The 27,591-nt window shown below is 44.1% G+C and overlaps 1 protein-coding gene across 2 annotated transcripts in view; it reads left to right on the plus strand.

The window, feature by feature from the left end:
• Window positions 1-27,591, plus strand: part of LOC308392369 (guanine nucleotide-binding protein G(o) subunit alpha) — a 112,723-nt gene that overhangs the window by 79,410 nt on the left and 5,722 nt on the right. The window contains exons 4-8 of one of the 2 annotated variants that reach the window (XM_080875360.1): window positions 1,343-1,503; window positions 12,772-12,900; window positions 14,563-14,692; window positions 18,471-18,624; window positions 21,474-27,589. In XM_080875360.1, the coding sequence (XP_080731486.1) occupies window positions 1,343-1,503; window positions 12,772-12,900; window positions 14,563-14,692; window positions 18,471-18,624; window positions 21,474-21,661 (762 nt within the window). In that variant the 3' untranslated portion in view covers window positions 21,662-27,589. Of the gene's footprint in view, window positions 1-1,342; window positions 1,504-12,771; window positions 12,901-14,562; window positions 14,693-18,470; window positions 18,625-21,473; window positions 27,590-27,591 lie in introns of those variants that run through there. The other variant, XM_080875359.1, reaches the window with a different exon arrangement.

Below are 27,591 nucleotides of genomic sequence, written 5' to 3' on the forward strand. Positions count from 1 at the left end.
CGCTGTGGATCTCTGAGCTGCTTTACTCTGAGCTTATTGGCAAGCTGAAATAAAGTTTGGGTATAACCCAAAGCTAGGAGCGCGGCGCTGACATTTGTAATCACATGCCCCAAACAGCAACTCCTCTTCAGCTGTATCAGTTACCAGGAGCTGATGTAGCTGCCGCCTTTGTCCAGGAGGCAGCCAGCGTCTGGACTTCTTTGAGTTGCTTGAAGACGTTTCACCTCTCATCCGAGAAGCTTCTTCAGTTCTAAGGTCAAATGGTGGAGAGTCCCAGATATAAACCTAGTGGGAGTTTCCCCCCACAGAGGGACAAAAGGACCCCCTGATGATCCTCTAATCGCCTGAGCCAAGGTGGGAAACTGGGCGTGGGTCCCAATCAGCCAGAGTTTCAGGTGAGGTCATTGTGAAACCTGGCCCCACCTTATCATGCGAATTCCTGAGGTCAGATGGCCCAGGATGTGAGTGGGCGTTAAGGCGTCTGGGAAGGGATCTCAAAACTGGATTATAGATGGCAGAGAGTTGGTGTCGTAAACCCCGCCTCTGTTCAAAGATGGTCGCTCACAGTGGACATAGATGCTTCTTTCACTCCTCTTTCAAACCATCTGTCCTCTCTGTCCAAAATGTGAACATTGGCATCCTTGAAAGAGTGACCTTTGACCTTTAGATGCAGATGGACTGCTGAGTCTTGTCCTGTGGAGGTGGCTCTTCTGTGTTCCGCTTGTGAAGTGGCTGTTTGGTCTCTCCAATGTAGATCGGTTGGTTTACGACACCAACTCTCTGCCATCTATAATCCAGTTTTGAGATCCCTCCCCAGACGCCTTAACGCCCACTCACATCCTGGGCCATCTGATCTCAGGAAATCACATGACAGGGTGGGGCCAGGTTTCACAATGAACACACCCGAAACTCTGGCTGATTGGGACGCACACCCAGTTTCACACCTTGGCTCAGGCGATTAGAGGATCATCAGGGGGTCCTTTGTCCCTCTGTGGGGGGAAACTCCCACCAGGTTTATATCTGGGACTCTCCACCATTTGACCTTAGAACTGAAGAAGCTTCTCGGATGAGAGGTGAAACGTCTTCAAGCAACTTAAAGAAGTCCAGACGCTTTTCTTTGCAAGGACACACGTGTTACACGTGTACACATTTCGTGCTACGTCTGAAACTTTTACATTCTAAATATTTCTCACAAAGATGGTTTGATTACATTGTTTACACAGTGCTACACTGTTGTACTCCAGCGTCTCATAATCAGTATGATGCTCTTGTAATGCCACAGCCTCTTCACTCCACTGACAGCGCTAACCTGGAGCTGCCTCCCTGCTGTGTTTTCTTTCAGGCGGATGCTAAGATGGTGTGCGATGTGGTCAGTCGTATGGAGGACACGGAGCCTTACTCTGCTGAGCTGCTCTCCGCCATGATGCGTCTGTGGTCTGACTCGGGCATCCAGGAGTGCTTCAGTCGCGCACGAGAGTACCAGCTCAACGATTCAGCGCAGTAGTACGTCCATGTGCTTATTTCTGCGTGTTTTTGTTGTGAGGCTGTAAACATTATCAATATCAGTACTGAATCCATTATAACAAAAATAAAAACCTAAATCTGATCCAAAAGTTAGCTTAATGAAAAAGTTAGCAGTGTGCTAGCAGCCAAAGCAATCACAGGGAGGTTTTGCCAACTGGTTGGGGAACTGTGTGGTCTGTAGGTCAGTGCGACTTGGACCTCGTTTGCTTCATCTTACATTGACATCTTTATTTAATTACAGACATCTTTGAAGGATTACAAACACATCCAACACGGCCGACAAGTTAATGTTGCCGTCAACTGTCTGCAAAACCTCAGCACCTGGGACGTTTCCGGCTAATGCTAATAGCTTATAGCTAGCTTGCATGGTTAACAACCTGAGAAGCGTGCTGCCTGCAGTTGACCGCTGAACACAAGTTGCTGCGTAACTTTGGACTAAAGCAAATCGCTTCAAACTTTAAGCAACAGACAGTAAACTTTAGCATTTTGTGAATTTCGAGGAAAAAACTAGAAATCCCGTTTGATAAGACTGTCGGCTCAGTAGGGGGAACCCTGAGTTTAAGCATGATTCCCATCCCTTTGGTGGCTGTAGACACAAAGTGTTTGTAGTGATACCCACAGATGCACCAAATCATCACAGCAAATATATTTGTCTTTGTGTTTGCGTCAGCAGATCCCTGATTTACTGAGACCAGATGAATACATGAGTCATTAGTAGCTGCTACACCGCTTTAAACACAACACGTGAACTTAAACACATACACACTACTGTTTATTCATGCAATCATACCCCGCCTATTACAGTCAATCGCCATTACTGGGTCTATCTTATGCTGAGTGCATGTGTAGGTAGGAAGAGAGAGAGAGCGAGTGGGTGGGGTAGAGAGGAAGAAGAAGCAGTCATTTCCCTCAAGTGCCGTGTTTGTCGTTTAATTGTGCTTCTTACATCCAGTAAAATTACAGCACGACATAAAAAAAAAAGATCGTGGCAGAGGACTCAGTGAAAGTTACATGGATGTTATCATTTAAAGATACAGGCTGCGAGAGAAAAGGTAATAAAAGGTCACGTGAAGGGCACAAGGCATGGCGAGAGAGCGAGAGAAATGGAGGAGGCAAAGTGAAGGATCCTTTGAAGGATTACAAACATACTCCTATCAGCATTTACATGTAATCAGTAACTTAAGTAACATCCACTGTGTGTGTGTGTGTGTGTGTGTGTGTGTGTGTGTGTGTGTGTGTGTGTGTGTGTGTGTGTGTGTGTGTGTGTGTGTGTGTGTGTAGTTTGTCTGTGCTAAATGTCACGTTAAAGATTGATGCACTCTGCCTACTATGTTGTGGCCTGTGGAGCAGAACAGAGCAACCAGCCTATGAACTGATAGGACACATATCACATGATCAGACCACACTAGGTTCAACCTGTGTGTGTGTGTGTGTGTGTCTTTATTGAAAACCCTTAACAGAAGATAAATTTGATGTTATTTCTCATGTGGAGAATGTTATAAAACTGTCCAAAGTTGGCAGTTATTAGTAATATTAATAGTACTTTTTTGTGTGTTGGTACTCACGAGTGCATCTAATGTCTTTTTATTGCATAGAAAGCAGAAGGGTCTATTGTGAGAGGAGCAAGTCCTGCCTGAAGCACCTCTCTGTCTGTCTCTGTGCAAATACCCTGCATGGGCTGACCTATTTAGCACAATGCACATACACTCTGACTGTGATTTACATCCACTGCCTTTATGACACAGTCAGTCATTCAAAACGTGAACACCAATCTTGCACATATGAAATTACATACAAATACCAGGCAAAGTAGTTAAATGGTAGGGGTGCAACGATACACAAAATTCACGGTTCGGTTCGGTTCGATACTTTGGTGTCACGGTTCGATATTTTTTCGATACAAAAAAATGTTCATGCATTTTTAATTTGTCATTTATTAAAATTATAAATATATATTTTAACTCAAAAGTACAGTTTTTAAATTTAACCCTCACCCTTGTGCGTGTTTTTTATTTTGACAGCGAATGCGCACCTGCGGACCACTTATGTGCAGCCCTGGTTATTTAGCTCGTCATATTGCAGCCACAGAAATTCTTTTGTCCATGAAACCATAAAGCTGCACTTTCTTTTTGCCTTATAGTCTGATTTGTCATAACTTCTCCGTTTTGTGGTAAGCTTTTCTTTGGCTGTCACTTCTTCACCCTGACCTGTCTTATTTGGCTCAGCAGAACTAAAATATATATACTGCTGCTTTTACACACTCACTCACATAAGCTCAGCGATTCTCTGCGCGATCAACCTCTCACATGTTTAAGCTGCGGGAGATTTCACTTGTCATGTTTGCATAGTAAGCTAACGATTAATAAGACGATGTCAGAGGAATTGGTGCACAAATTATCATCACTCACAGATCAGTGCTGTCGCTCTCTATACACAGTTCGCACGATTGCAAAGTGAAAGCAAAAAACAAGCGCAAATTCAAACGCGACTTCAATATGTCACATATTGACAGTGGCTCACCGATGCCAATGACATAATTACCCAGCTACATTTCTGAAAGAATGCAAAAGCATTGACATATATTTTTCCTACAATAGCCCGACGGGCAGGGCAGAGATAGATTTTGGTAGCCCGACTGAAAAAATCGCTAGCCCCAGGACGTCGGGCTAGCGATTTTGCGAGCCCTGTATCTGATTGAGGAATCCCTCATCTTTGGAAAAGAGAGTTTATTACAGAGAAATGGCTCTTTCCAAAGTAAAAGCTATACTATCCGCTTCTTCTGGGCTATATTCTCAGCAGCATAAGGAGAATCCTGTGCTAACGGCTGTCTAAATGACTCGGCTAAAGTTAGTAGCATGCTTGTTGTTTTGGTCTTTGCACTAGGATGATGTCGGCGTAAATGTGCAGTCATATTCGTTGTGTTCTCACTAGTGCTTTCAGGTTAATCTCGTTGAAATGACCTTAACGCCACAACACGGCAAATCTCCGTTAACGAGCTACCGCCGATCGCTCCGTGCATGGGGCTAGACGGCCAACACGTTAACGAGCTAACTGCGCTAACACACTAGTTCCCACCCATGTAATTGAGCATTGCATGGCACATCCAACATACTGTTTTACTTTAGTCCATGACTCGCTTACCTTCAGGGTCATACGTCACATGAAAACCAAAATAATTCCAAACGCCAGATCTGAATGAGGGTGGGGGAGGTCCATGTTGTAAGGAGAGCTTAACTTCTGTCTCGCTAGCTTGCCCTGCGCTCTTCCTTCTGACGATGCTGTCTGTGTGGAGCACTCAGTGAATCTGTGTTCGACTACTCCGCCTAGGCTGCACTGTCGAGCCTAGGCGGAGTAGTCGAACACAGATTCACTGAGCGCTCAACACAGACAGCATCGTCAGAAGAAAAATTGATAAAAGAAATTACAAATGTTGTATTGTTCGATACATATGCGTACCGAACCGAAAGCACTGTATCGAACGGTTCAATATCGATACGAATATCGTTGCACCCCTAATAAATGGATGCTGTAAGTATTGGCTGAGTTCATCAGGCTAAAAAGACTTGAATACAGAGCTCGTGCATAATGCACAGCTATTACAAACACTCCGTCATCGATGTTGGATAAACGTTACAGTTAAATGTCACAGTCTCTGTTTTGTGCTCAATATATTGATTCTACAGCTTGCATTACATTTGACTATTTAGACTCGCTGTACATGTTATTGGGTCATAATGCAAAGCTGCTTTAGCCATGTTGATCATTTATTAGATCACTGCTATACACAGTGATGCTGGTTTGTCCACTGCAGCGCGTGTGTGTGCGAGTGTGTGTGTGTGTGTGTGTGTGTGCGAGTGTGTGTGTGTGTGTGTGTGTGTGTGTGTGTGTGTGTGTGTGTGTGCGAGTGTGTGTGTGTGTGTGTGTGTGTGTGTGTGCGAGTGTGTGTGTGTGTGTGTGTGTGTGTGTGTGCGAGTGTGTGTGTGTGTGTGTGTGTGCGAGTGTGTGTGTGTGTGCGAGTGTGTGTGTGTGTGTGTGTGTGCGAGTGTGTGTGTGTGTGTGTGTGTGTGTGCGAGTGTGTGTGTGTGTGTGCGAGTGTGTGTGTGTGTGCGAGTGTGTGTGTGCGAGTGTGTGTGTGTGTGTGTGTGTGTGTGTGTGTGTGTGTGTGTGTGTGCGAGTGTGTGTGTGTGTGTGTGTGTGTGTGTGTGTGTGTGTGTGTGTGCGAGTGTGTGTGTGTGTGCGAGTGTGTGTGTGTGTGTGTGCGAGTGTGTGTGTGTGTGTGTGTGCGTGCGTGTGTGTGTGTGCGAGTGTGTGTGTGTGTGTGTGTGTGTGTGCGAGTGTGTGTGTGTGTGCGAGTGTGTGTGTGTGTGTGTGTGTGTGTGCGAGTGTGTGTGTGTGTGTGTGCGAGTGTGTGTGTGTGTGTGTGTGCGTGCGTGTGTGCGAGTGTGTGTGTGTGTGTGTGCGAGTGTGTGTGTGTGTGTGTGTGCGTGCGTGTGTGCGAGTGTGTGTGTGTGTGCGAGTGTGTGTGTGTGTGTGTGTGTGTGTGTGCGAGTGTGTGTGTGTGTGTGTGCGAGTGTGTGTGTGTGTGTGCGTGTGTGTGCGTGTGTGTGTGTGTGTGTGTGCGTGTGTGTGTGTGCGTGCGTGTGCGTGTGCGTGTGTGTGTGTGTGTGTGCGTGCGAGTGTGTGTGCGAGTGTGTGTGCGTGCGTGTGTGTGTGTGTGTGCGTGCGTGTGTGCGTGTGCGTGTGTGTGTGTGTGTGTGTGTGTGTGTGTGTGTGCGTGCGAGTGTGTGTGCGAGTGTGTGTGTGTGCGTGCGTGCGAGTGTGTGTGCGAGTGTGTGTGTGTGCGAGTGTGTGTGTGTGTGTGTGTGTGTGTGTGTGTGCGTGCGAGTGTGTGTGCGAGTGTGTGTGTGTGTGTGCGAGTGTGTGTGTGTGTGTGTGTGTGTGCGTGTGTGCGTGTGCGTGTGTGTGTGTGCGAGTGTGTGTGTGTGTGTGTGTGTGTGCGAGTGTGTGTGCGTGTGTGCGTGTGCGTGTGTGTGTGTGTGTGTGTGTGCGTGCGAGTGTGTGTGCGAGTGTGTGTGTGTGCGTGCGTGCGAGTGTGTGTGCGAGTGTGTGTGTGTGCGAGTGTGTGTGTGTGTGTGTGTGTGTGTGTGCGTGCGAGTGTGTGTGCGAGTGTGTGTGCGTGCGAGTGTGTGTGCGTGTGCGTGTGTGTGTGTGTGTGCGAGTGTGTGTGCGAGTGTGTGTGCGTGCGAGTGTGTGTGTGCGTGTGCGTGTGTGTGTGTGTGTGCGAGTGTGTGTGTGTGCGAGTGTGTGTGTGTGTGCGTGTGTGTGTGTGTGTGTGTGCGAGTGTGTGTGTGTGCGAGTGTGTGTGTGTGTGCGTGTGTGTGTGTGTGTGTGTGTGCGAGTGTGTGTGCGTGTGCGTGTGTGTGTGTGCGTGCGAGTGTGTGTGCGAGTGTGTGTGCGTGCGAGTGTGTGTGTGCGTGTGCGTGTGTGTGTGTGTGTGCGAGTGTGTGTGTGTGCGAGTGTGTGTGTGTGTGCGTGTGTGTGTGTGTGTGTGTGCGAGTGTGTGTGTGTGCGAGTGTGTGTGTGTGTGCGTGTGTGTGTGTGTGTGTGATTTCCTGGTCTTCTTCTCATTCGTGCTAAGTAATGACAGGGATTTTTCCTCTGTTGACTCAGAGCACTTTTATGTTGTGGCTAGCTTTCATGGGTTTGCATCACGTAGCTGCTGCTTCTGTAGAAAAGTGCTGGTTTTAAATATGTGTCAGGACATCGCAGTAGGGGACGCATCTAACCAACTAAAGGCTGGTTCCTTAGCAACAGCTATGGGTTAAGACGGTTAAGCCAACCCCTCTCTTGCCATAAAAAAACATAATGCTGCATGGAGATAGTAAATTCTGTGTCACTGTTACAATGGTAATAACAAATTTTATTTAGTTTAAACTTGAAGATAGAGTATATGGGTGTACTGTATGTATTGTGATGTTTATACAATAAATCGTTGCTTTAATGTAAACATGAGAAGCTTTCTGTGTTACCGTAAGTATAGAGCTGACAGGCTGCTTATGGCTCTCACTTGATGGATTGTGTTTCTGTAGTGAGCCACTGCACTAGTAAATGGCTCACGTAGAGTCACTGCACTTGAGTTTATACAGCAGGGGATCGATACAGCTGTACTCCATATATCTGGCTCTCTCGTACTCTCTGTGTAAGATGTCCCTGTCGGGTCGGTTTCCTGTTATTGTGGTTGGCTATTACTCCAAAAACAATTTAGAAATGCAGCTCTTCCATGGCACTTTACGGCGGTTTTAGTTAATTAGTGTTCAGTGTTATAGCTTTGTTAACAATACTGCGGGCTGTTGTACTCACAGAGGTTTATTCGTCCATTTTCATGGACATAACTAGCCCAGTTTAGAGTTTTCCCAACTTTAATCACATTTGGAATGACAGCAAACATGAAAGAGATAATTATTGAAATCCCATTTTACTTAAGAACCGTGATTGGATTCTTGCCATTTTCAGAAACAGATAAGGTATATATCAGAATAAAATGTTTAGCTGTAGAATACACATCAAATCATAACCAGTGGGGAATATCAAGCACAGCTGGAAATCTTGTCCATTATCCATATTACCTACACTGTAAAAAAAATTCGTGATACAAAAGTATTTTACTGTGTATTTTACAGTTTTGTACTGTTCTTCTAGAATATCATTAAATTTACATAAATAGACTGTGATATTACATTTCAAATGTAAATTAACGTAAAATCACTGTAAATGTAATAAAACTTAATTTTCTTGTTTGTTAAATGTATCTATCTGTACATATTTAGATTGTTAAAATCAAGGCTGGACTGGGACAAAAAATCGGCCCGGGCATTTTGGCCCACCAGGATAAAGATTGAAAATGTGACGTCATTCAGGGGTAAAACCGCAAAGGATTCTGGGAACTCGTGGCAAGAGGTAGTAGCGCACACAGGCTTTCAATTGAACTCAGTTACACAGCGATAAAAAGAAACCCAAAAAATGTCAAGAAGCTGTTGTATTATTAACTGCAATAGCCGGTCGCATGACAGCCACGGGAAGCCGACGGGTAAAGAGAGTGTTTGTTTTTTTTTTTATCGGATTACGTTGTTGAAGAGAAATTTTTTAAGCCATGTTTCCGAAGTAAGAGGCGACGGATGGTCTGGATATACCAAATATAACGTCGCAGAACTCTCCAGCTCACATGTTAGTCTGCTCCAAGCATTCCCACAAAGGTCAGAGTTTTGTAGTACTTAATGCGTCATTTTTCTTAACATAATTGGTGATATAGGTTACAAGCAAGTCTGGCGCTGAACAGAAATGGTCGCGCTATGCTCCTTTGTTTATTGTGCATAAATAGTGAATTGTCCTGACACAATATTGTGTTTCGCTTCTGTTATTATGGTACATTGACAAAAACATATACTTTTATTCACAGGATAAAACAGGTTTTTTGTATCACTAATTGCCCAGTACGATTACAGCATACAGTATTATTGTCACTGCTACATTTCTGTGATGCTACCAGAAATTATTTCTACTACTAATTAATTACCGTTGAGCTCAAAGGTCCTATTAATAAACTGTTAAGGAATGTGTGTTTATGACGACAATTTGTGAGACTGGTAAACTTACCTTTGTTCGTACGATGGTCTTTCGTTCTACACGGTGCATTTCAAGGTCCTGTACCCATCCGTCGGTAAACTGTACCTGGGCTTGTTGCAGTGACCTGAAGTTACTAAACTTCATGAGTGTATGCACTCACTCCAAGAACCGTATGATTATAAATCTGAGCGTGGTGAAAGTTGGGCAGCACGCTAACGTCTTTTGTCCACTCTGTGTGCTCGTAAGGGTCTGACCCTTTCACTCCTTTGATTTTTTCCTCGTATCTTTTCTTTGTCTTTTCGTCGAGTCTGTCTTTGTACGGACCGGCATTGTTCTCCTTTTGTTTTGTACATTCCTTTTTTTGCGGCAAAGAAAAAACAAGAAGGTATTGGAACCGGAGAATGAACGTTTTGCGGTGCTGCAAATGCTTGCATTTGATGCGGTACTTGGATTGTTTTGCCACGAGTTCCCAGCATGCAATGCGCAAAAATCACGTGATTGCTAAACAAGGGGGAGGGTGCATCCAGCTTCCTCGGCTGTAATTGGTCCAGCCCAGAGTCAATCATGACCAATTGGCCAATCCAACACCTTTCATTATATATACCCTTCTTAAAAAAAAAAAAAAAAAAGATCCATCGGCCCATAAAAACAAAAAATCGCGGTGTACTCCAAACCACCTCTGGCGCTGGTGCCCTACCCTCAATTTTAAATGCATTTAGACACTAAGGGTTTTCGGGAAGAGCCGTGCTGCTCTCTGAGAGGAAGCTAGTACCATGCTCTCCTGAGTTTTAAATGCACTGACCGACTGTTAACTGTATATTTCTGTACATTTAAGTATTATTATTCATAGTGCTGCATTCATTGACCTTTTTTATAGGTAATTTCATTGTTTAATCACATAAAATTCTTCCTAATTTAATGTTTAAAAGCACTTGAAAAAGGCAAAATCCCATGTAAAATTAGGGCAACAAACTGTATTGTCATTACTGAAAATAACCGTATTTTCATGGGAAAGTTATTTTCTGTGATTTTATCGTATTATTTTGGTGCCCCAGCTGCCGGAAAATTACTGTTTTTTTAGGATTTTTTTTTACAGTGTAGTTTTCCAGCCTGGACGGGAACATAAAGTAGAAATCAGCTTGATTGCCGAGCAGTTAGCAGTTAGCGATCAGTCTGACCGTGTCAGAGATCATTGTTCCTTGGCACAGCACTAATTAAGTTAACCACTGTTGTAATTATTAAACACTTTACTGGAAATTTAATAAACAGTGACCCTGTATTTCCCCCCTTAGTAAAATATAACTCTATAGAAGCTACGCCTACAAACATCTGCTGGGCTTATCATGTCTGGTTTGCTAGATTAGCTAGCTACTCAGCTACACATTAGTTAGTAGCCAAAGCCCAATGACGTGGCAGATCAGCATCAAGTCTGTTGAAAGTTGCTTTTGGTCAAGCATTCTTTTAGTGATAAGCCATAATGTTGTATGTACTCCTGAGGTCGGTGTTCATTGACCTAGCGTACCAAGAAGTATGTCCGCTAAAAACAGCCTAACACAGGTTACAAAAAGTCATCTGCCTGTCCGAAGGTGATATGTAGTTGACATTACTGTGTGTTTGAGACCTTTGTGGGACTGCAGCTCTGCACATTATATAATGGCATTTGTGTTAGTGTGAGTTCGTGTGAAAAGGTGTTTCTGTGAAGCCTAACAGCAGAATGGAAACAACCAACAGGAGGAGCGGACGTGTTCTTGTTAGAGAGGGTCAGACCTCCTGAAGGTCACGAATGGCAAATAACCTAACCCTAACCCTAACCCTTCTTTCTTAGTAAACCTTCTAAGCTCCTCGCAGTTCTTTGGGCTCATTATTTACATTTCCCACGTGCTAGGTTTTGGAAATCTGCTGTTTCTTTGCAAAATGTTTGTGACTTTTCAGTTTGAAATACCGAGTGGTTCACACAAATTGCATGAACCACTCGGCATAATTGATCTGCTTTGGATTGCTTTGTAATGAAGTGCTCTGGTTTGTTTGACTGACTGCCTTGTAATCTAATTAGCATCCTTTCATTTTGTGAATTGAAACATGCTTTAACACCAAGTCACTAATCCAGTCAACGGATGCTGTGTAGAAACATGGTGCGCACATCTTCAGGATGTGGTGCTTGTTTGTTTTCAGTTTCAGAAATAAATCGAGGCTCAGCTGTTCACACTTTCATCTTTGCTCAGGATAAAAATATCCAGTCTTCTTGTGTCCTCCTTACAGCTTTCACATTTTAATCACAATATAATTCAGATTCCTTTCTCTGTAATCAGTTGTTCTTATCGCTGAAGCTGTGACAGTGTACCATCCATTTCTTTTTCTCGTCATCTCTCTAGCTTTTGTCTTTTAAAAGTAACTAATGATCCTCCTAACGGCTCTGAAACAACACTTTGAACAGTTTCTAGATTAAAGATATGCATCTGTGGCACCAAGGCTTTGGGCTAGTCACCTATTACAGTTACATTCAGATGACTCTGTGGACTTTAAACTTGGTTTTCAGTTGATACTTTTACTGATTTTAATTTATTATGCATCTTGTTTATGGCTTTTAATTTTCTTATTTATTTTACTTTATTTGTGTCCAGCACTTTGTGACCACTCGTCTATGGAAGGTGCTTCATGAACACTTTTATAACCTTTGTAAATGTTACTTACTGTCTGTGTCCTTCGCCCCGATGGTGAGATTGACCTTAATTTAAAGAAGGGAATAAACAAGAAAGGAAAAAATGAGGGATTAAACCTTCCAAGGTGCACATTAGCTGGAACCAGAGCAGTATTCAGGTGTTAAAGAGGAAGGCAAGCCTAACAATCACAAAGTGACTCTAACATAACTGTAGCTCTTCCTTCTGTCGCCCTTAGCTGTGTGCTACAGTAGATAGTGTGAGAGCTCGAGTGACTGAGAGAACGATTCTCTGGATTCTGCTGTTCACGATTATTTGATTTATACGTGCACATTAAAAAATAAAGGCCCTCTTCCAGGGATATTCCGTTACATAAGTGAATCCTCCCATTCCCCTTCCTCACTTGTTACCAAGTGGCTGCTCCATGTGGTAACTTTGTATTTCAGACAGACGTTATTCTTCTAATGTGTAGCAGCGAGAAGTTTGCTGTTATCCAGTAAACCAAAATTTAATCAACATTTCTGAGCCACTAAAATAGATTTCTACAATGAGATATTGAACCATGTGACACATTGCTGTTGCTACAGTGCTGATTTGAGGCTCACTTCCCATAGAAGGAGCAGGGAAAGAACAGAAGCACCTGGAATTAGCTCAGATATTTGCAGATCTACAGTGGTGGGTGGGTGGGTGTCAGATTGTGCTCATTATGCAACACAAATTCACACTTAAATTGAAAGTAGGCCATAGCACCACAAATCCATTCACATCTCTGTCAATGCAGTCATCAACATTGAGCCACTTACATGAGCTCCTGGTGGATGTAAAGGACACTTCAGGGAAATTTGTGAGAACAATGGCTCGCTGATGTTTTTGGACCTCATTTACACGTGGTATTTTCCTGCAGTTGTTGTATGGGTACACAAACAGTTGTTGTGTCAGATTCTGAGTTTTGTGTGTCTGTGTGCAGCTATCTAGACAGCCTAGATCGAATTGGTGCGGCGGACTACCAGCCCACAGAGCAGGACATCCTGAGGACCCGAGTGAAGACCACAGGCATCGTCGAGACACACTTTACCTTCAAAAACCTTCATTTCAGGTCAGTATCCAAAGCGACTGCTGCCCCGATGTGTGCGCTCGGTGCTTCACTCTCAGCGGTGCCTCTTACTGCTCCTCTAGCCAAGCGTACAGTAGGAACTCCAGCCTGTAATTAATGAGATTAAATGCTTTAAACAAGTGTCTATATTTATGATTCCCTTCCTTTTAAATGAGCTCTGATTCAATTAGAACAAGGAGCCGTGGGAATGATGACAGAGAGGAGAGGCATTATGGGAAAGAGAAGGGGCGAGTCCTGTTCTGGCGTCTAATCTAATCGCTCATTTTCCGCCCTACTTCTGTGGATGTGTGCAGGTATAAGCACACATTCATGTCCTAACTGAAGACAGCAGAGGGGTTAATACGTGTAGCATAGACACCAATTATTTTTCTGGATGGATGCACATCACGTTTGGCAGCTAATGCTTGTTTTGCTTTTCCTCCTTCTTTTGCTTGGGTTATATTGTGCAGTTCGTTCTGCTGTCACTCTCACCGTTGTGTAGGAGTTGTGCTGGGTGTGCTTTGTTGAAGAAGCCTAAATATTGTCAGCTCAGTTGCTATTACTAGCAGTCAGGCAGTGTGTGGGAGGCTACAGTGTTCCTCTCCTGGGTGTAACCCATGAACCTACCTACCATTATACCCATCACAGACTTGACTGACTTCATCTCACTGTGGATTAAGTCCTTTAGGGTGGTTGTTATGTTCTTTTCTAAAATTGCACATCTGAATCTGGTCATTTGCAACATCAGCTGACTTACTTTCAGTGCAGCACACTCCTGTTTTTTGGTTAGTGTGTGTTTTTGTATACTTGTGACAGATGTTGAGCTACCTCAACAGTTTCAGCTTTAGTGCAGTCCTCAGAAAATCAAACCTGACGTCAGAAATTGCCACGTGTCTGTGGTAATCGATCCGGAAAACTGTCGCTGCAGAGGAGAGACGGGAGAAACAAATCCAGATACTCTGAAGCTCCATTTCACTCACTGTGATAAAACCCTGATAGGATTTAGCGTCAGGCTAACACCCTGATCTGTACACGCCGCAGTCAGCAGGTACAGTGTGCATACGCAGAGGCACTGTCCTCGCTCATGCAGAGGAAATCCTAATAGCAACCTTCTGACAGCAAATATAAGAGCTCCTTTGTTTATCTGAAGAGCGTAAATAAGTGAAAGTCACATGTCAGATCATCATCGGTGATAACAGTATAAGGAAATGATGTCAGCATAAAAACTGTTTCTGTGTTTCTTTAAACCACAAACTGTTTCAAAAATCAGATTCTGAGGAGAAAAGAAGGAAATCCAAGAAGATCTTTGTGACGGCGCTCGGGACGCTGTTAATATCAGACATCCTCAGAGCACCTTCAGGTCCAGGAGCGAGGCCAGAGTCCTTCTGTGTGGACGTAAACCTGTTATTAGGACTGTGTTATACCCACGGACTGAAAGCTGCTTTACTCCCCGGATCTCCGTCAGTTTGGACGTCTGCTAAGAAGTCGTTCTCAAATTGAATCAGGCTTCGAAATGAGCTTCAAATTGAATCACTTTCTAATTTGACTTGACTGAATTTAATTTATTATTTCTATTTTGTACAAATGTAATAATTGGCGATTTCAATTATGTTTGTGTTAAAAAATCTGATCTTGTTTCCCGTGTTTGTCTCTTGTGTCCATCAGGCTGTTTGATGTGGGAGGTCAAAGGTCAGAGAGGAAGAAGTGGATTCATTGTTTTGAGGATGTCACAGCCATTATTTTCTGTGTGGCGCTCAGCGGATATGACCAGGTGCTGCATGAGGACGAGACCACGGTAAGGACACGTGTTCACAGCTGTGCTCTCTCTCTCCAGTGAATCCGTCCCACGTTTATGCATTCTGGATTTAGGAAAACAAAGGTCACGGCACACACGACAAGCAGCCAGTGTAAAGATAGATCTATGTTTGTCACATGTAAGCGGACACAAAGCTTGTGACAGGGCTGGAGAGAAATGTCTGAAGAAATCAAGCCGTGCACATCTGAAAGGGTTATATATAAATACCTAATGCAGTCCCATTAGGACCCACAGACTGACTCTGTGGTAAACCACACGTCGTGCTACACAGTGAACTTCTGTGGAATTATCCTCTGGGCTTTTACTCACTTCCTGCTGCAGAATACGTGAGGACGCTGAAGTCCCCACGGAAAATAGTTTTCAGACTTTTTGTTTAACAAAGGTTGTAACTGAATGCAAAGGTACATGCGAGTTATTTTTCTCCATGCAAATTATTCTTCCCTGCAACGCACAATAAACAAATTTCTAACTTGGACACAGCGAATGTTCCACATGATTCAACACGGCGGCTGTAGAGTCCGGGACGGGTGAAGTGTCGTCACTGCAGAGAAGAAAGAAGCGGTGACATTAACCACAGAGGATCCCTAACGATTATATCGCGTAACCTAAAACAAATAAGCTGATTTGAATGCACAGCACTCGCTGCTATTTATAAGCATAGAGTGAATCCTGGGAGAATTCCAGGAAGTCGAAATGTGTTCAGGTGCTCATCTATTTATGCAGCTGTCATCAAGCTTCCCTCTGAGCTGGGAGCACCAGAAGACGGGCGCTGGAGGAGAGGAAATATCCACCACAAAATGTGCTCACAAATAGCTTCGTCCTGTTTTTGCCGCTTGCATTTAAAATCTGTTGTTTCTGTGCCTCCATATAAATAGCGGTGCAGTTGTAAACAGGCGTAGCTTTGAGCTTGCTGTTTCACAGTCGTGCATTTGTCTTTACAAACCTGTGTGGAAGAAGCAAAATCCCACCGAAAGAAACAGCCTGGACCTTTTTCAACGACGAGCTAGTGATTCTGATTTGTTGACGTAGAAACCGTGAAAGAGCGTGAAAGGCTGCCTCTGTTACCTCTGCACCAGTGCCACAGGAGTTTCAATCAAAAGTGTCGTACTTAATGATCGCTTGACAGAAATTTACAGTATTGCTAAGGTCATGAACGAGAGACGTGATGTGACAGCTGAAAATCCCAAGACACAACAAGACAGATCCAGGCATCCAGCAGTAAACACGCTCATATGTTCAGACAACACGAGCTGGAGTGTTTTTGTTTTTGCAATCTGACTGACGTAATTCTCAAATCAACACTAATATTGTTGAACCAAACAGTTTTCAACGAGCTGCTGCATCCTCTGCCAGTTTTACTAGCAGATGCGTCCATATGCGCACAGTGAGGATGTTACACAGTCGAATGGTAAAGATACCCCCCCCCCCCCCCCCCCCCCCCCCCCCGACCCGGCAGTAATGGGAGTGATACATACTGCATATCCCTTCTGGGCAGTTCATCAAAGTCGCTGATAGGCTGTGGATTTAATTAGCATGGCAATATTTCCCATTATACTGATCCTTGCTGGACGGGAGATTTTTCTTTTCCCTATCAGACCCAGATCGTGCGTCTGCAGCCCTCACTGCTCTGTCTGCTGACTTGGTTCGAAGGCTGTTTCATGCTGCATGACGACATGCTCCGTGCCTGCATTTAACTGTGTTTAATGACGTTTGAAATAGTTTTCCCAAGAACTCCCAGAATACTAGAGATCGCCAAAGTCACACGACTCAGTCTTTTAATGTCACTATACACATGTACAGTGAGATCCACAGTTAGTGTGCAAATATACAAATAAAAGTGTTATATATTTACAGTGTGGGTTATTGCACAGTATTGACGGTAGTTTATGTACAGAGGGAAGTCCTTGGATTGGGGGGTGGAGCTGTGTCGTCACGTGTGAGCTCAGGGTGGCTTTTGGGAAGAAACTGTTACATTATATCAATGTGTTGTTATTATCAGTATTATTATTATTATGTATTAATAAATAATGGTGGCAAAAAACAAAATAGGTTCATTCACATTTCACTGTTATGAACTCCTTGACATTATACATCCCATAATCACCCACACACATGACATTTATAACACTTCTGTTTAAACAAGAGATGACACGTGTGAGTTACAGCTTCAAAGATACTGCTTGAGTGAATGTTTCTTAAAGCCTTTCAGCACTTGCAGATATGCTGCCTTTGGTAGAACAGGAAAACTTCTTATAGCCGAGATTTATTCGTGGGCTGTTTCGGAGAACAGAGAAGAGCTGAAAGAGCCGCTCGCCGGCTTTCTGACCTTTTAAAAAGCATCAGTGTGTTAGAGAGACATCGACACGGCTCACGCTACACTCAGTGCTGTTGCTTTGTTGTTCTATTGCGTCTACTCCAGCAGCTCTGGCATTGTGTTTTTTCTGTGTCACCTCCTCATTTCTGTTGGAGCGCTCTAACGAACACAGGCGTATCCCCCCACCCTTTGACGACACGACTGCTGTATGTGGATACTGTCTTCCTGCCTAAACACTTTCCTTTTAGCACTTGGGATGCATGTGTGTGTATGTGGGATAGAGGACGGGGGGTTAAAAAGGAAGTGGGACTTGGGTTGGGGCGACGGGGTCCCTTGCATTTTCTGTTCCTGCTCTAAGCTCCGCCCTGCAGCATCTCTGGCTACTTCCACTCCTCCTGTCACTGTTGCCATCGACTGTCTTCTCTAACCAATCAGCAGTCAGATCTTCTACAGAAGCTCCACCCACAGACAGGTATGAAACCACCCCGATAGGTGTACGCACACTCTGAGAGTTGAAAGCAGCGCCTCTTTGTGTCTGTGAGCCGCTCAATCCAAAAATGTTGTCTGGCTTTCTCCTCTCTCTTTCTTCCTGGTAACTTTTTAAAGCTCTTCTTAATTTCCTAATTTTCTATAGATCTGTTTTTCCCTAATCCAATCAGCTGCTTTTGCTCCCCTGTCCTGATCTAAGCAGGAAAGAAATCAAACTGGAGAGAAACTGCTTTCAACTCTGTCTCTGAATCAATTTCACTGTAGCATGAACGGGTTTGTTATGAACAAATAATCCAGGCCTCAGTTTTGTTTCATCTTCTACTTATTTTAGTAGCCAACCAAACAGTGGATACTAATTATTCATTTATGAAGCACATGCATTGTTCCTGTTTGGCCGAGAAGATAAATATAGTCAGAAAACACTTGCAAAGCTTTTAGTTTCAAAGTGCAGTAATAACTTGAGCCTCCTCTTCCTCCTCCTCTCTGCCTTTACACTTCATTACCTCCACAAACTGTCACTGCAGCTTTTTCCTCAAATACATGCTGCCAGCCCGTGCAGTCACCTCCTCCTCCTGAAAGCCTCACTCTGCAGGGCCCAGAGTGGGTGCTTGTGCTTAGTTGCTCAGTGTAATAGAAGCTAACTGGCTAAAAGAGCATGGCTTTGCTATTTAGATTACTAATAATGTTGATTACTGATACGCTGATACAAATACACATACCCAGATATACGTGTCACTTTCCAAGAGGAACTTCTAGGACTTCTGTTCTTAGATTCAATTTTAATTCCTCTTTGTGTTAAGATTGTGTGCATGTGATATGGGTGTCCTTAATTTCGCTTTGTGTATGCATGTAGGTGAATACTATATGCCCGCGTTTCCGTTATGTGCTTTTACAGTGTGTTAGTGGTTAGAGGTTTAACAGCCCCGTTAACTCGTGCTAATGTCTCTCCTGCAGAACCGCATGCACGAGTCTCTCAAGCTGTTCGATTCCATCTGTAACAACAAGTGGTTTCAGGAAACCTCCATCATCCTCTTCCTGAACAAGAAGGACCTCTTTGAAAGCAAGATCAGCAAGTCACCGCTGTCCATCTGCTTCCCTGAGTACACTGGTACATACAACCCTGCACTGTGACATCTCATGAAGTGTACTTATGTTAAGAAAAGCCAAACGTGGGTTCTAAAACGAGAACTAGAACCCCTCCGAGAGTCCAAACCTGCACCGAGGATTTACTTTTAAGGGAATCGTTCTTTTCTATGTATTCATTTTATTTTTGTTTAAAAAGTTTGCAGTGCAGTAAAGGAAAGGCAGCTGTGAAGTGGAACAGTGAGATCAGAGGTCAAAGGTGACGAGATATTTGAACGCAAACTATAACGTGATATTTAGAAAATCCATATGCCGACATCATTCCCTAAATGTTACGATACAAACAAAAGGTTCAAAGATGAGACACATTTTATGGAAATTTGACCTTGAAGAAAAGGTCAGAGGTTACATCATTGCTTACACAGCAGGAAACAATGTTTTAAATAGCTAAACTTTGACCTTCGGATCAATCTCTCGACTTTAAAGGAGGTCAGATATCAAATATGTGGCGATATTTGAACTCTTTATATGGTGCTTTCTATATATTGACAGTACACACTTGTAAGAGTGGAGCCTGGCCTCAGTCATAATCTGCCCTCTCCTGCTTAGGCCACAGGTTACACTGCCAGGTACAGTCAATACTACAAATGCAGTACGCATTCAGATAACTACATCAGCAGCTACAGCAGTGTTCCTGCTTGACATCAGAGCTGCAGGCTTTAAGAAGCATTAGTTCCCAGCTAGATGTTGCTTGGTGGCTCTTTACAGCATTCGTCAACACTGGAATGGAAAAATATGTTTACTATTCAACTTTATTTACACAGCGCCAAATCACAGCAACAGTCACCTTAAGGCGCTTTATACTGTAAGGTCGACCCTACAATAATACATACAGAGAAAAACCCAACAATCATATGACCCCCTGTGAGCAGCACTTTGGTGACAGTGGGAAGGAAAAACTCCCTTTTAACAGGAAGAAACCTCCGGCAGAACCAGGCTCAGGGAGGGGCGGGGCCATCTGCTGTGATTGGTTGGGGTGAGAGAAGGAAGACAGGATAAAGACATGCTGTGGAAGAGAGACAGAGGTTAATAACAGATATGATTCAATGCAGAGAGGTCTGTTAATACAGTCTGGCTACAGTATTTCTGCCTCCAGGGTTTGATAGTTGTGTCGATCAGGACCAGGGGAAAAGGTTTGTTGTCCATTTATTTTTTTAAACTGTGGGTGAATCACTTTCACATTCAAACTGTCAGCACCAGATGCTGCTATTAAGTATCGCACACACACCCGTATTTGTAATTAGGCGAAGCAGCAATCGAGCAGAAACGTTGGCAAACTTCTTCAGCTGCTCCAGCTGTTTATTGAAACGAGCCTGAGATCTGTGGACAGCTGCGAGCATTAGCTGCTCAGACTAAAAGTGACTTCCCTTTCATAACTGCATTATGGTGTAAAAGTCCATTCTTTTGTCACCACAGTCCAGCTGCACCTATATTAGAGCTGGTGATGTGGTTGATGATTTAAGCTGTCATTCGCTGAAGTTACTCTTTCATTAAAAACAAGCATGTCGAGATTTCACGCAGAGCAAAAATACAGTGAAATGAATCAGACCTGGCCATTCATATATGTAGCTCTCAGTTTTGAAGTCACAATTGTGCTGATTTCTAAGAAAGTATGAAAGTCGAACATAACGTTGAATACAGACAAAGAGACTCACAGGGAATAAAAGCTGGGGTGTTAGTGGGAGCACGAGAGGAGCTCCAGTGAGAGAGGAAACAAGAGACAAGACAACATGTGAGGCGGGGAGGGGGGGGGCAATGCCAGAGACGGAGAGAGCAAGAGTGTGAGAAATTTATAACAACACAGGCAAAGCAAGATGGTGGGAACGCAAGAGGCCGAGCCAGCGGGACTGTGAGAAAGCGAGAATTAGAATTCCAATCTTGTTTTCGGCCCCTTCTCCTCCTCTCTTCACCCCTCTGCAGACTTTGTGCCTGTTCTGATGAAGTTGCCACCGAAGCAGACAGACGAACCACAGTGCTGCTAATGGCTGAGAGCCAGATAGATGTTAGCGACACTTGGAACAACATTTGCTCCAATCAGTGAGATCTGACTCATTCTAAAAGCACTGTACCAATTTAAGCTGCATTACCTGCCAAATGCTTGCGTAAAGGCAGAACAGTTGATAATGCTGTTGAGCTAAAAGGCTGCACAGTGGATTTGCCAGTGCTGGTAAATTGATCAATGCACGGTACGAATAACGGCTCCGTTATTTTTAGCTTCAGGGCCTCGTATCTGTCACATTCTGAAGTCTGTAACACATTAATAATGTTCAGGAAGTTGCAGTCTGCGCCAGCAATAACAGGACATATTAGCTTCCATCACGTATCATTTATCTGTCTGAAATCACCTCGTCTGAGAACGCGGCCCGTGCATCATTTTTATTGAAGCTTGGCTCAACAGCCGACAGAGCACGCCTCAGCCGAATGTGTGCTGAGAGTCAAAGGAGATGTTTTCAGAAAACATGGAGGGGAGCACACGGATACAAAGGTTCAGATCAAAACCAATCACAGCAGATGGCCCCGCCCCTCCCTGAGCCTGGTTCTGTTGGAGGTTTCTTCCTGTTAAAAGGGAGTTTTTCCTCCCCACTGTCACCAAAGTGCTGCTCATAGGGGGTCATATGATTGTTGGGTTTTTCTCTGTATGTGTTATTGTAGGTCGACCTTACAGGATGAAGCACCTTGAGGCGACTGTTGTTGTGATTTGGCGCTGTGTAAATAAAAGTGAATTGAACTGGGGGGCTTTTTCTAACTGTGTGTGTGTGTGTGTGTGTGTGTGTGTGTGTGTGTGTGTGTGTGTGTGTGTGTGTGTCTCCTCAGGTCTAAATACTTACACAGAGGGACTGGGATACATCAAGTCTCAATATGAGAGCAAGAACAAGTCACCCAAGAAAGAAGTGTACTCCCACGTGACCTGTGCTACGGACACCAACAACATCCAGTTCGTCTTTGACGCCGTCACTGACGTCATTATAGCCAATAACCTCCGAGGGTGTGGCCTGTACTGATGATGCTGTTAAACTTTGGCCAATGGATGCTGGGTGTTTGACTTGTATGTGAGAGCCGGTCAAATGTGGGGTCTGAGCTGAGTTCATGATGTCATAGTACTCATTTCTCATACTGGCCAAGTTTGAATTAACTGGTTGGTTGTTGGTGGTTGGTTGGCTGAGACATCTTATCTTTTTCAATCCTAATTAAGAACCGTTATTTTAAGCGTACCTTCTGTCTAAAATCTGTTCTCGCTGCAGATATTTTGCACAATACCGAAGCTGAGAAGCAGAACGAGAGACCAGCTGAGCCGACCACAGTCTAGTGTACTGAATCACTCGTTTACTAGATGTATTTACTTTTTTCCCTTTGATTTCAATTTGTGTATTCATATTTTTGTATCATAAATTTGTGCCTTATTTATACCAAAAGTCGACGCAAACGTGCGTATGATTAGTCTTAGTGGGGGTCAAGTTTAGCTAATTCAAAGCTTTAATCAAAACTGACTTTATTGCAGGCATTTCAAGTACTAAGTGTAAATTTCAGAGCTATTAAGTCGATGAAAATAATTGTATGATATTTTCAGAGTAGTAGAGTTTTGGGGGGTTAAATTCCCAGCAGCATTTGTGCCCACTAAGAAGCTGAGGGGGGAGTTACAGCAACACTGTTGTGAAATGCAAATGATAAAAATAATAATCTAAAATGAATTTGGTATGTTTTATTTAAATGGGATTGCCACTTTTACGTTCCCATAGTAAAAAACAGAGTGCACCCTGGTCACTAGTGGGTGGTCCACAGGGACACCGCAGACACACACACCTGCTGGTGGCTTGTTTGTGCTGTGAAATCACGTCATTCTAAAGAGTCGGGCTGTGAGAACATATCACCAAATCTTACTGCTGTGCTTTTAATCTGAGAGGAAACGTTTTCGGCCCGTGTAGATTTCAGTAAACCTCCTGATTCCTCTTTTGATTGAATCTAATTTCATAGTGTAAATGAGCGCATAAAGAGGACGTTGTTGCTTGAGCCACGCCGCTGTCATCGTTAATCTCTGCAGACGCCATTCCCGGCTGCAGGCTCATCTCGCTTCTTGCATGGGACTCCTTAAAATCAATTGAAACAAAGAGTCGCAGAAGCTTGTGCCGACTCCCGCGGACATTTTCCACCTAGATAAAGCTTCAGCACAAGTATTGATTTTAAAGGGCACTGGCACTGCATCCACTGTGTCAGGCTGCACCGTGCAATATGCCTGCTGTCCTCCAGTCCACCTTAATAAACCAGAGGTGAGCTTTGAAAGATTACAGACTGATGTGTACGTCCTCTGGGACGTGAACGCAGACTACGATTGTATCCACGCTGTTCTCCTCGTATCTCGACGTCTGTTTGGAATCGATCATAAAGCGAACAGAGGAGTGACGGGCGCTGTTCTGACCCAGCTCAGAGAGATCAGGGCAGTACTGGAGCTACGTCATTAGTTCCTCCGTGTAGCCACAGTTAACATCGTCACATAGAAAGTGTTTGTCTGTGAGACGCGATGGAGCCGACGAAGCCGAGCGCGCTTCCCGCCAAACAGAGTCATCTTTATTTATGAGAAGGGCATTCGCTTTATTCCGCTTTTCCATCCACGCACAAACAACCAGATGTGCCTCTTCTGCTCAGAGCCGCCATTTTTGGAGCACAGGTAGATGTCATCATCATCGGCCCATCCGACCACATCTGTGCCAAATTTAGAAACGGAGCGCTCCCTGAGGCTGTCGTTCAGCCTGCATGCTGTGTGCCGTGCACTGATGTGTATTTTGTGTGTTCATGTTTTCAGATTGTATATAGTTACCTACATGTGTCTGTTGATAGTACAGAAAAGGTCACGGCGTGTGTGTGTGGGTGTACGTGCTCATGAACGTGTGTGTGTTGTGTAAGAGACGACATCAGCCCATGGGTGCTGCGGTGGAGTCAGCATCTGTGGATTAATTACCCAGAGGGCACCTATCTACCCTTTCAGCACAGACAGGCCTCAGACACACAAACACACTCACGGGGCTTCAAAATGTCACAACACCTTAGTTGCCAAATAATACTGCAGTTTCCAGCCAAAGAGGTTCACACGGCCACACAGCGAGCCGCTGCCACGACTGCTAAAACTGCTTCATCGTCGTCTCCTCGGACTGATCTGTTACAGAAAGGAAAACGATCTCTGCGTTCTGTGTCAGTCTCTCCTTAGTTTTCACTCTCAGTAGCTTCATTCATTCGCTACACTTTGCATGAAGCTTCTGTTCCTTCCAAACACAAAGCGTTTAGTGTTGACAGGCTGAAATCGGTGCTTAATCCCATCGATCCAAAAATCAAAGTTCTTCTATAAATTCGGATTTTTTTCCTAAACTGAGGAATGATCGCGTACAGAGTTCAAACACGATCCTTTCCCTCCCCGTCTATGCAGTGCAGAGGTTAATATCATTGCAATCGCACATTTCACTCATAATAAAATCAAATCTCCTCTTACCAAAATGATTTCCCTCTGTGTGATACGCGTAGGAGCACAACTGTGCGTCTGATGCAACAGACACGGGCGCATCTAGAGAAATTTTCTTAGGGTGGCAAAGAAACCAAATGGGGTGGCAAAATCAAAGCCTTTTTTTTTTCAAACACATATGCAGGTGGTTACATGTGGCTATAATGATTCAAATGCAGTAAGTATGCACGCTTTTCATATAAAAATAGTCTATAACTTAATTATTGTCTGTAGCCCACATAATTAAATACTTTAGTTACATAAAGTACATAGCCCCTGGGATCCCTGTGACACACAAACCCCTCCACCACGATAAGGTAGCGATTCAAGGAGAGTTTGTAAACATAAACAACCATTTATCTAAAAATGCAGACAATACACCTGCTGTTTTTTTCATTTTGTACAACCATTTAAAAATATTACTAAAACTAAAATGAGAGAACAATCAGGTGTCGCAATAAGATGCTCCACAAATGATGTGTGCCAGTAAAAAATGGACCAAAAGACAGAAGAGCACAGGGACAAACCTGCAGGCCCGACAACAGCAGGTGTATCACTCCGCTGGTTTTCTACTTTGTGACAGTGTTTACAAATGTGCCTCTGTGACATTCATTAGTGCCCTCACTGACACACAAAACAAAACAACGACTACACAACAGAACAACAACACAACACACTGAGTAAACACTCCACACGTCACAAATCTGCCACATCTAAACTCTCTCTCTCTCGCTCTGTCTCGCTCGCCCTGTTACCGTCACTCCCCAAACTTTTCCCTCTTCCTAAACAACCAAATCCCACATGTTGACATTTTTTTTAATTGGTCGACATGGTGCATTTTTCCACCAATAAGAAAGAGGTGGCTTTTTTCCTTTCCTGTTTTCGTGCTGTCCTTACAAAACGCTTAAAACACACAAACGTGACGACAGTATTTAGAACAAAGTGTGGCTGATATATATGATCATAACTCTGGATTTACTGGCCTGTAATTAAAATTTAAAAACTTTGAAGTCTGAACTTTCAATGTGGCTGAAACAGAGACTCAGCGTGGCTGCAGCTTGTTGCTGTGTCAGCTTACATCAGTCATGTGATCTGGAGGTGCAGCGTGTCCGTGGACCACAGAGGGTTAATAACTCTCACCTTCCTTCCATTTCCACAGTGTAACATCCACCCACCTGTGTGAAATCTGAAATTCCCATGGTGTTGTTCAAAATGTGCTCTGGCACGATCATGAGCATCGCTTGCTGCTGAAAACAAGAAAAAAGCCGGTCCTGCTATGGGCTGAACCATTTGTTACTGGTGCAGGGGGGACACTATGCAATATTTTCAGTTTTAGCATTTATATTCACTGCTGACTGTAACTACGCTCAAACTGTTAATGCTGTCTTATTTTAATAAACAACACTGTCATATGCAAAACTGGGGTGGCACTTGCCACCCCATGCCACCCTTCTAGATCCGCCCCTGGCAACAGATACACTTCTGTTTAGTCACTCCACATCCACGCGCCGCTGACGACTGCTGCTCTGCAAAGGTGCTGCTTGTGCTGCACTTCCTGGTAGCCATTAACACACAGAAAGGAAACCGTTAAGTTTGTGCTGCCGTCGGGCTGACGGTGACAGGACGGCATCGGAGCTTTGTCCTCCAACGTTAACCCGCGGCACCGCACGGACCTACAGGGATTCGTGCTGTTTGTCAGTGACATACTAAATTAGTTAGAGTGATCTCAGATCAGTGTGTGCCTAAATTTATTCACAGAACACAACACTTGAATTTTACTGAACATACGCTAAAGACGGCAGCTAATAGAAAATTTACTGAATTGAGCAGAAACGTCTTTTTTCATAAACAGTTCAGTAGAAGTCATGGTGTACATGATGAGAGGTGAAAAGACCAAAGCCAGTCTGTTACGCAACTAAAAGTGTGGAAGCCTCTTTTTTGGTGGAGGTGAACAGTGTAAGCGCTCTGCTACAGTGTTTACAGTCCCGTCTCGTCTCTTCATGACACAGAGCAGGTGCTCGGGACGGGAAACGTGCGGTCCTTCACATTATTACCTTTTAGACCTCGTCGTTGTTTCTGCATCAGGCGAGCTGTAACACAATTAGTGGTTTAGGACCAATCCCAAGTAACAGAAGACAACTGCAACAGTAGGCGAGGTTGAGAGGACAAGAGGAGGACAAGGAAGTAGCAAGTAGTTCATATTGATGGCAAATACTTCATTCCTATAGGCTGCGCTGAAGGACACATCTGTGGGTCGTTTGTTTGCATTGTTGTGCTGTGTGGATAACACAATCAGTGACCTATTCAGCTTTGAGAGTTGGGGACAGCAGTGGGTGCACTTCTGGGCAGCAGGTGGTGTCACAAAAGAAATGTTAGCACCTTTTGCCATGTCATTGCCACAGCAGCACAAAAAGCTGTTGAAATGTCACAATGGCAGCCAAACCGAAGTGCCAAATCTTTCCCGTGTTAGGTTTAAATGAGCTCCTGTGGCCTGTTTTTGCTGACTTACTTGTACGTTGGATTTAGAAACCGGGTTTTGCTTGCAACCTTTTAACATTCGGTCCCTGCTATACCGTGCCAGCTGATGTAATGTGCACTCAGGCTGCTGAGCTGGGAGAGATGTCAGAGAGCTGGGGGGACATGACCGTAACGACCCGTGATAGCATCACGCAGAGTTTATGCCGGTACACATCAGCGTCCTTGCACTCACCGTGCTTTAACCTTCCAGTCTCTGTTCAACCAACATGCTGGTACCAATCAACACTCGCTGTACTGTACAAGTCGCCCACATCTACTAAGCTGTTATCTGTGCGTGTGCGAGTTTGTATGAGCGTGTGCCTGCGCGTGCGTGTGAATGCTGCATTTTATCCATCACTGTGCATAAAATGCATCTGCTGTAACTCCCTCACTGTTGTCATAATTTATTGGATGTTGTATTTATACATGAGATAAAGACAATAAAGCATCACATGAGTAACTTGATATGGGTGATTATTTTTCTTGGTCCTGTGTGTGTGTGTGTGTGTGTGTGTGTGTGTGTGTGTGTGTGTGTGTGTGTGTGTGTGTGTGTGTGTGTGTGTGTGTGTGTGTGCGTGCATTTGGAGCAGATTTGAATGTAAATGTTTTCCAGAATATGTTTTGCTTTCCTCCACGAACTATAATTTTTTATTGAAAATATGGGCGAGTCCTGCCCGGGCAGGCCAAATTAATACTGTCACAGTTTGTTGGTGTTCCAGTGTGAGGCCCAGATGAAGTTTTAATGTGTGTCTATGACTGTGTCGACATGCTCAGTCGGGGTAACGTGTAACTTTGGCCTTCTTTCCATGTCCTCCCTATCACCTGTTTCCTCACTCTCTCCTATTTCCTTCACCCATTCCCCTAATCTCCCCTAATCCCATTTTCCCTCTTTATTCGTGCCTCATTATTTTGCCCCCCCCCCCCCCT

This window comes from Rhamphochromis sp. 'chilingali' (genome assembly GCF_963969265.1).
Source record: "Rhamphochromis sp. 'chilingali' genome assembly, chromosome: 2".
In the NCBI taxonomy this organism is placed as follows: Eukaryota; Metazoa; Chordata; class Actinopteri; order Cichliformes; family Cichlidae; genus Rhamphochromis; species Rhamphochromis sp. 'chilingali'.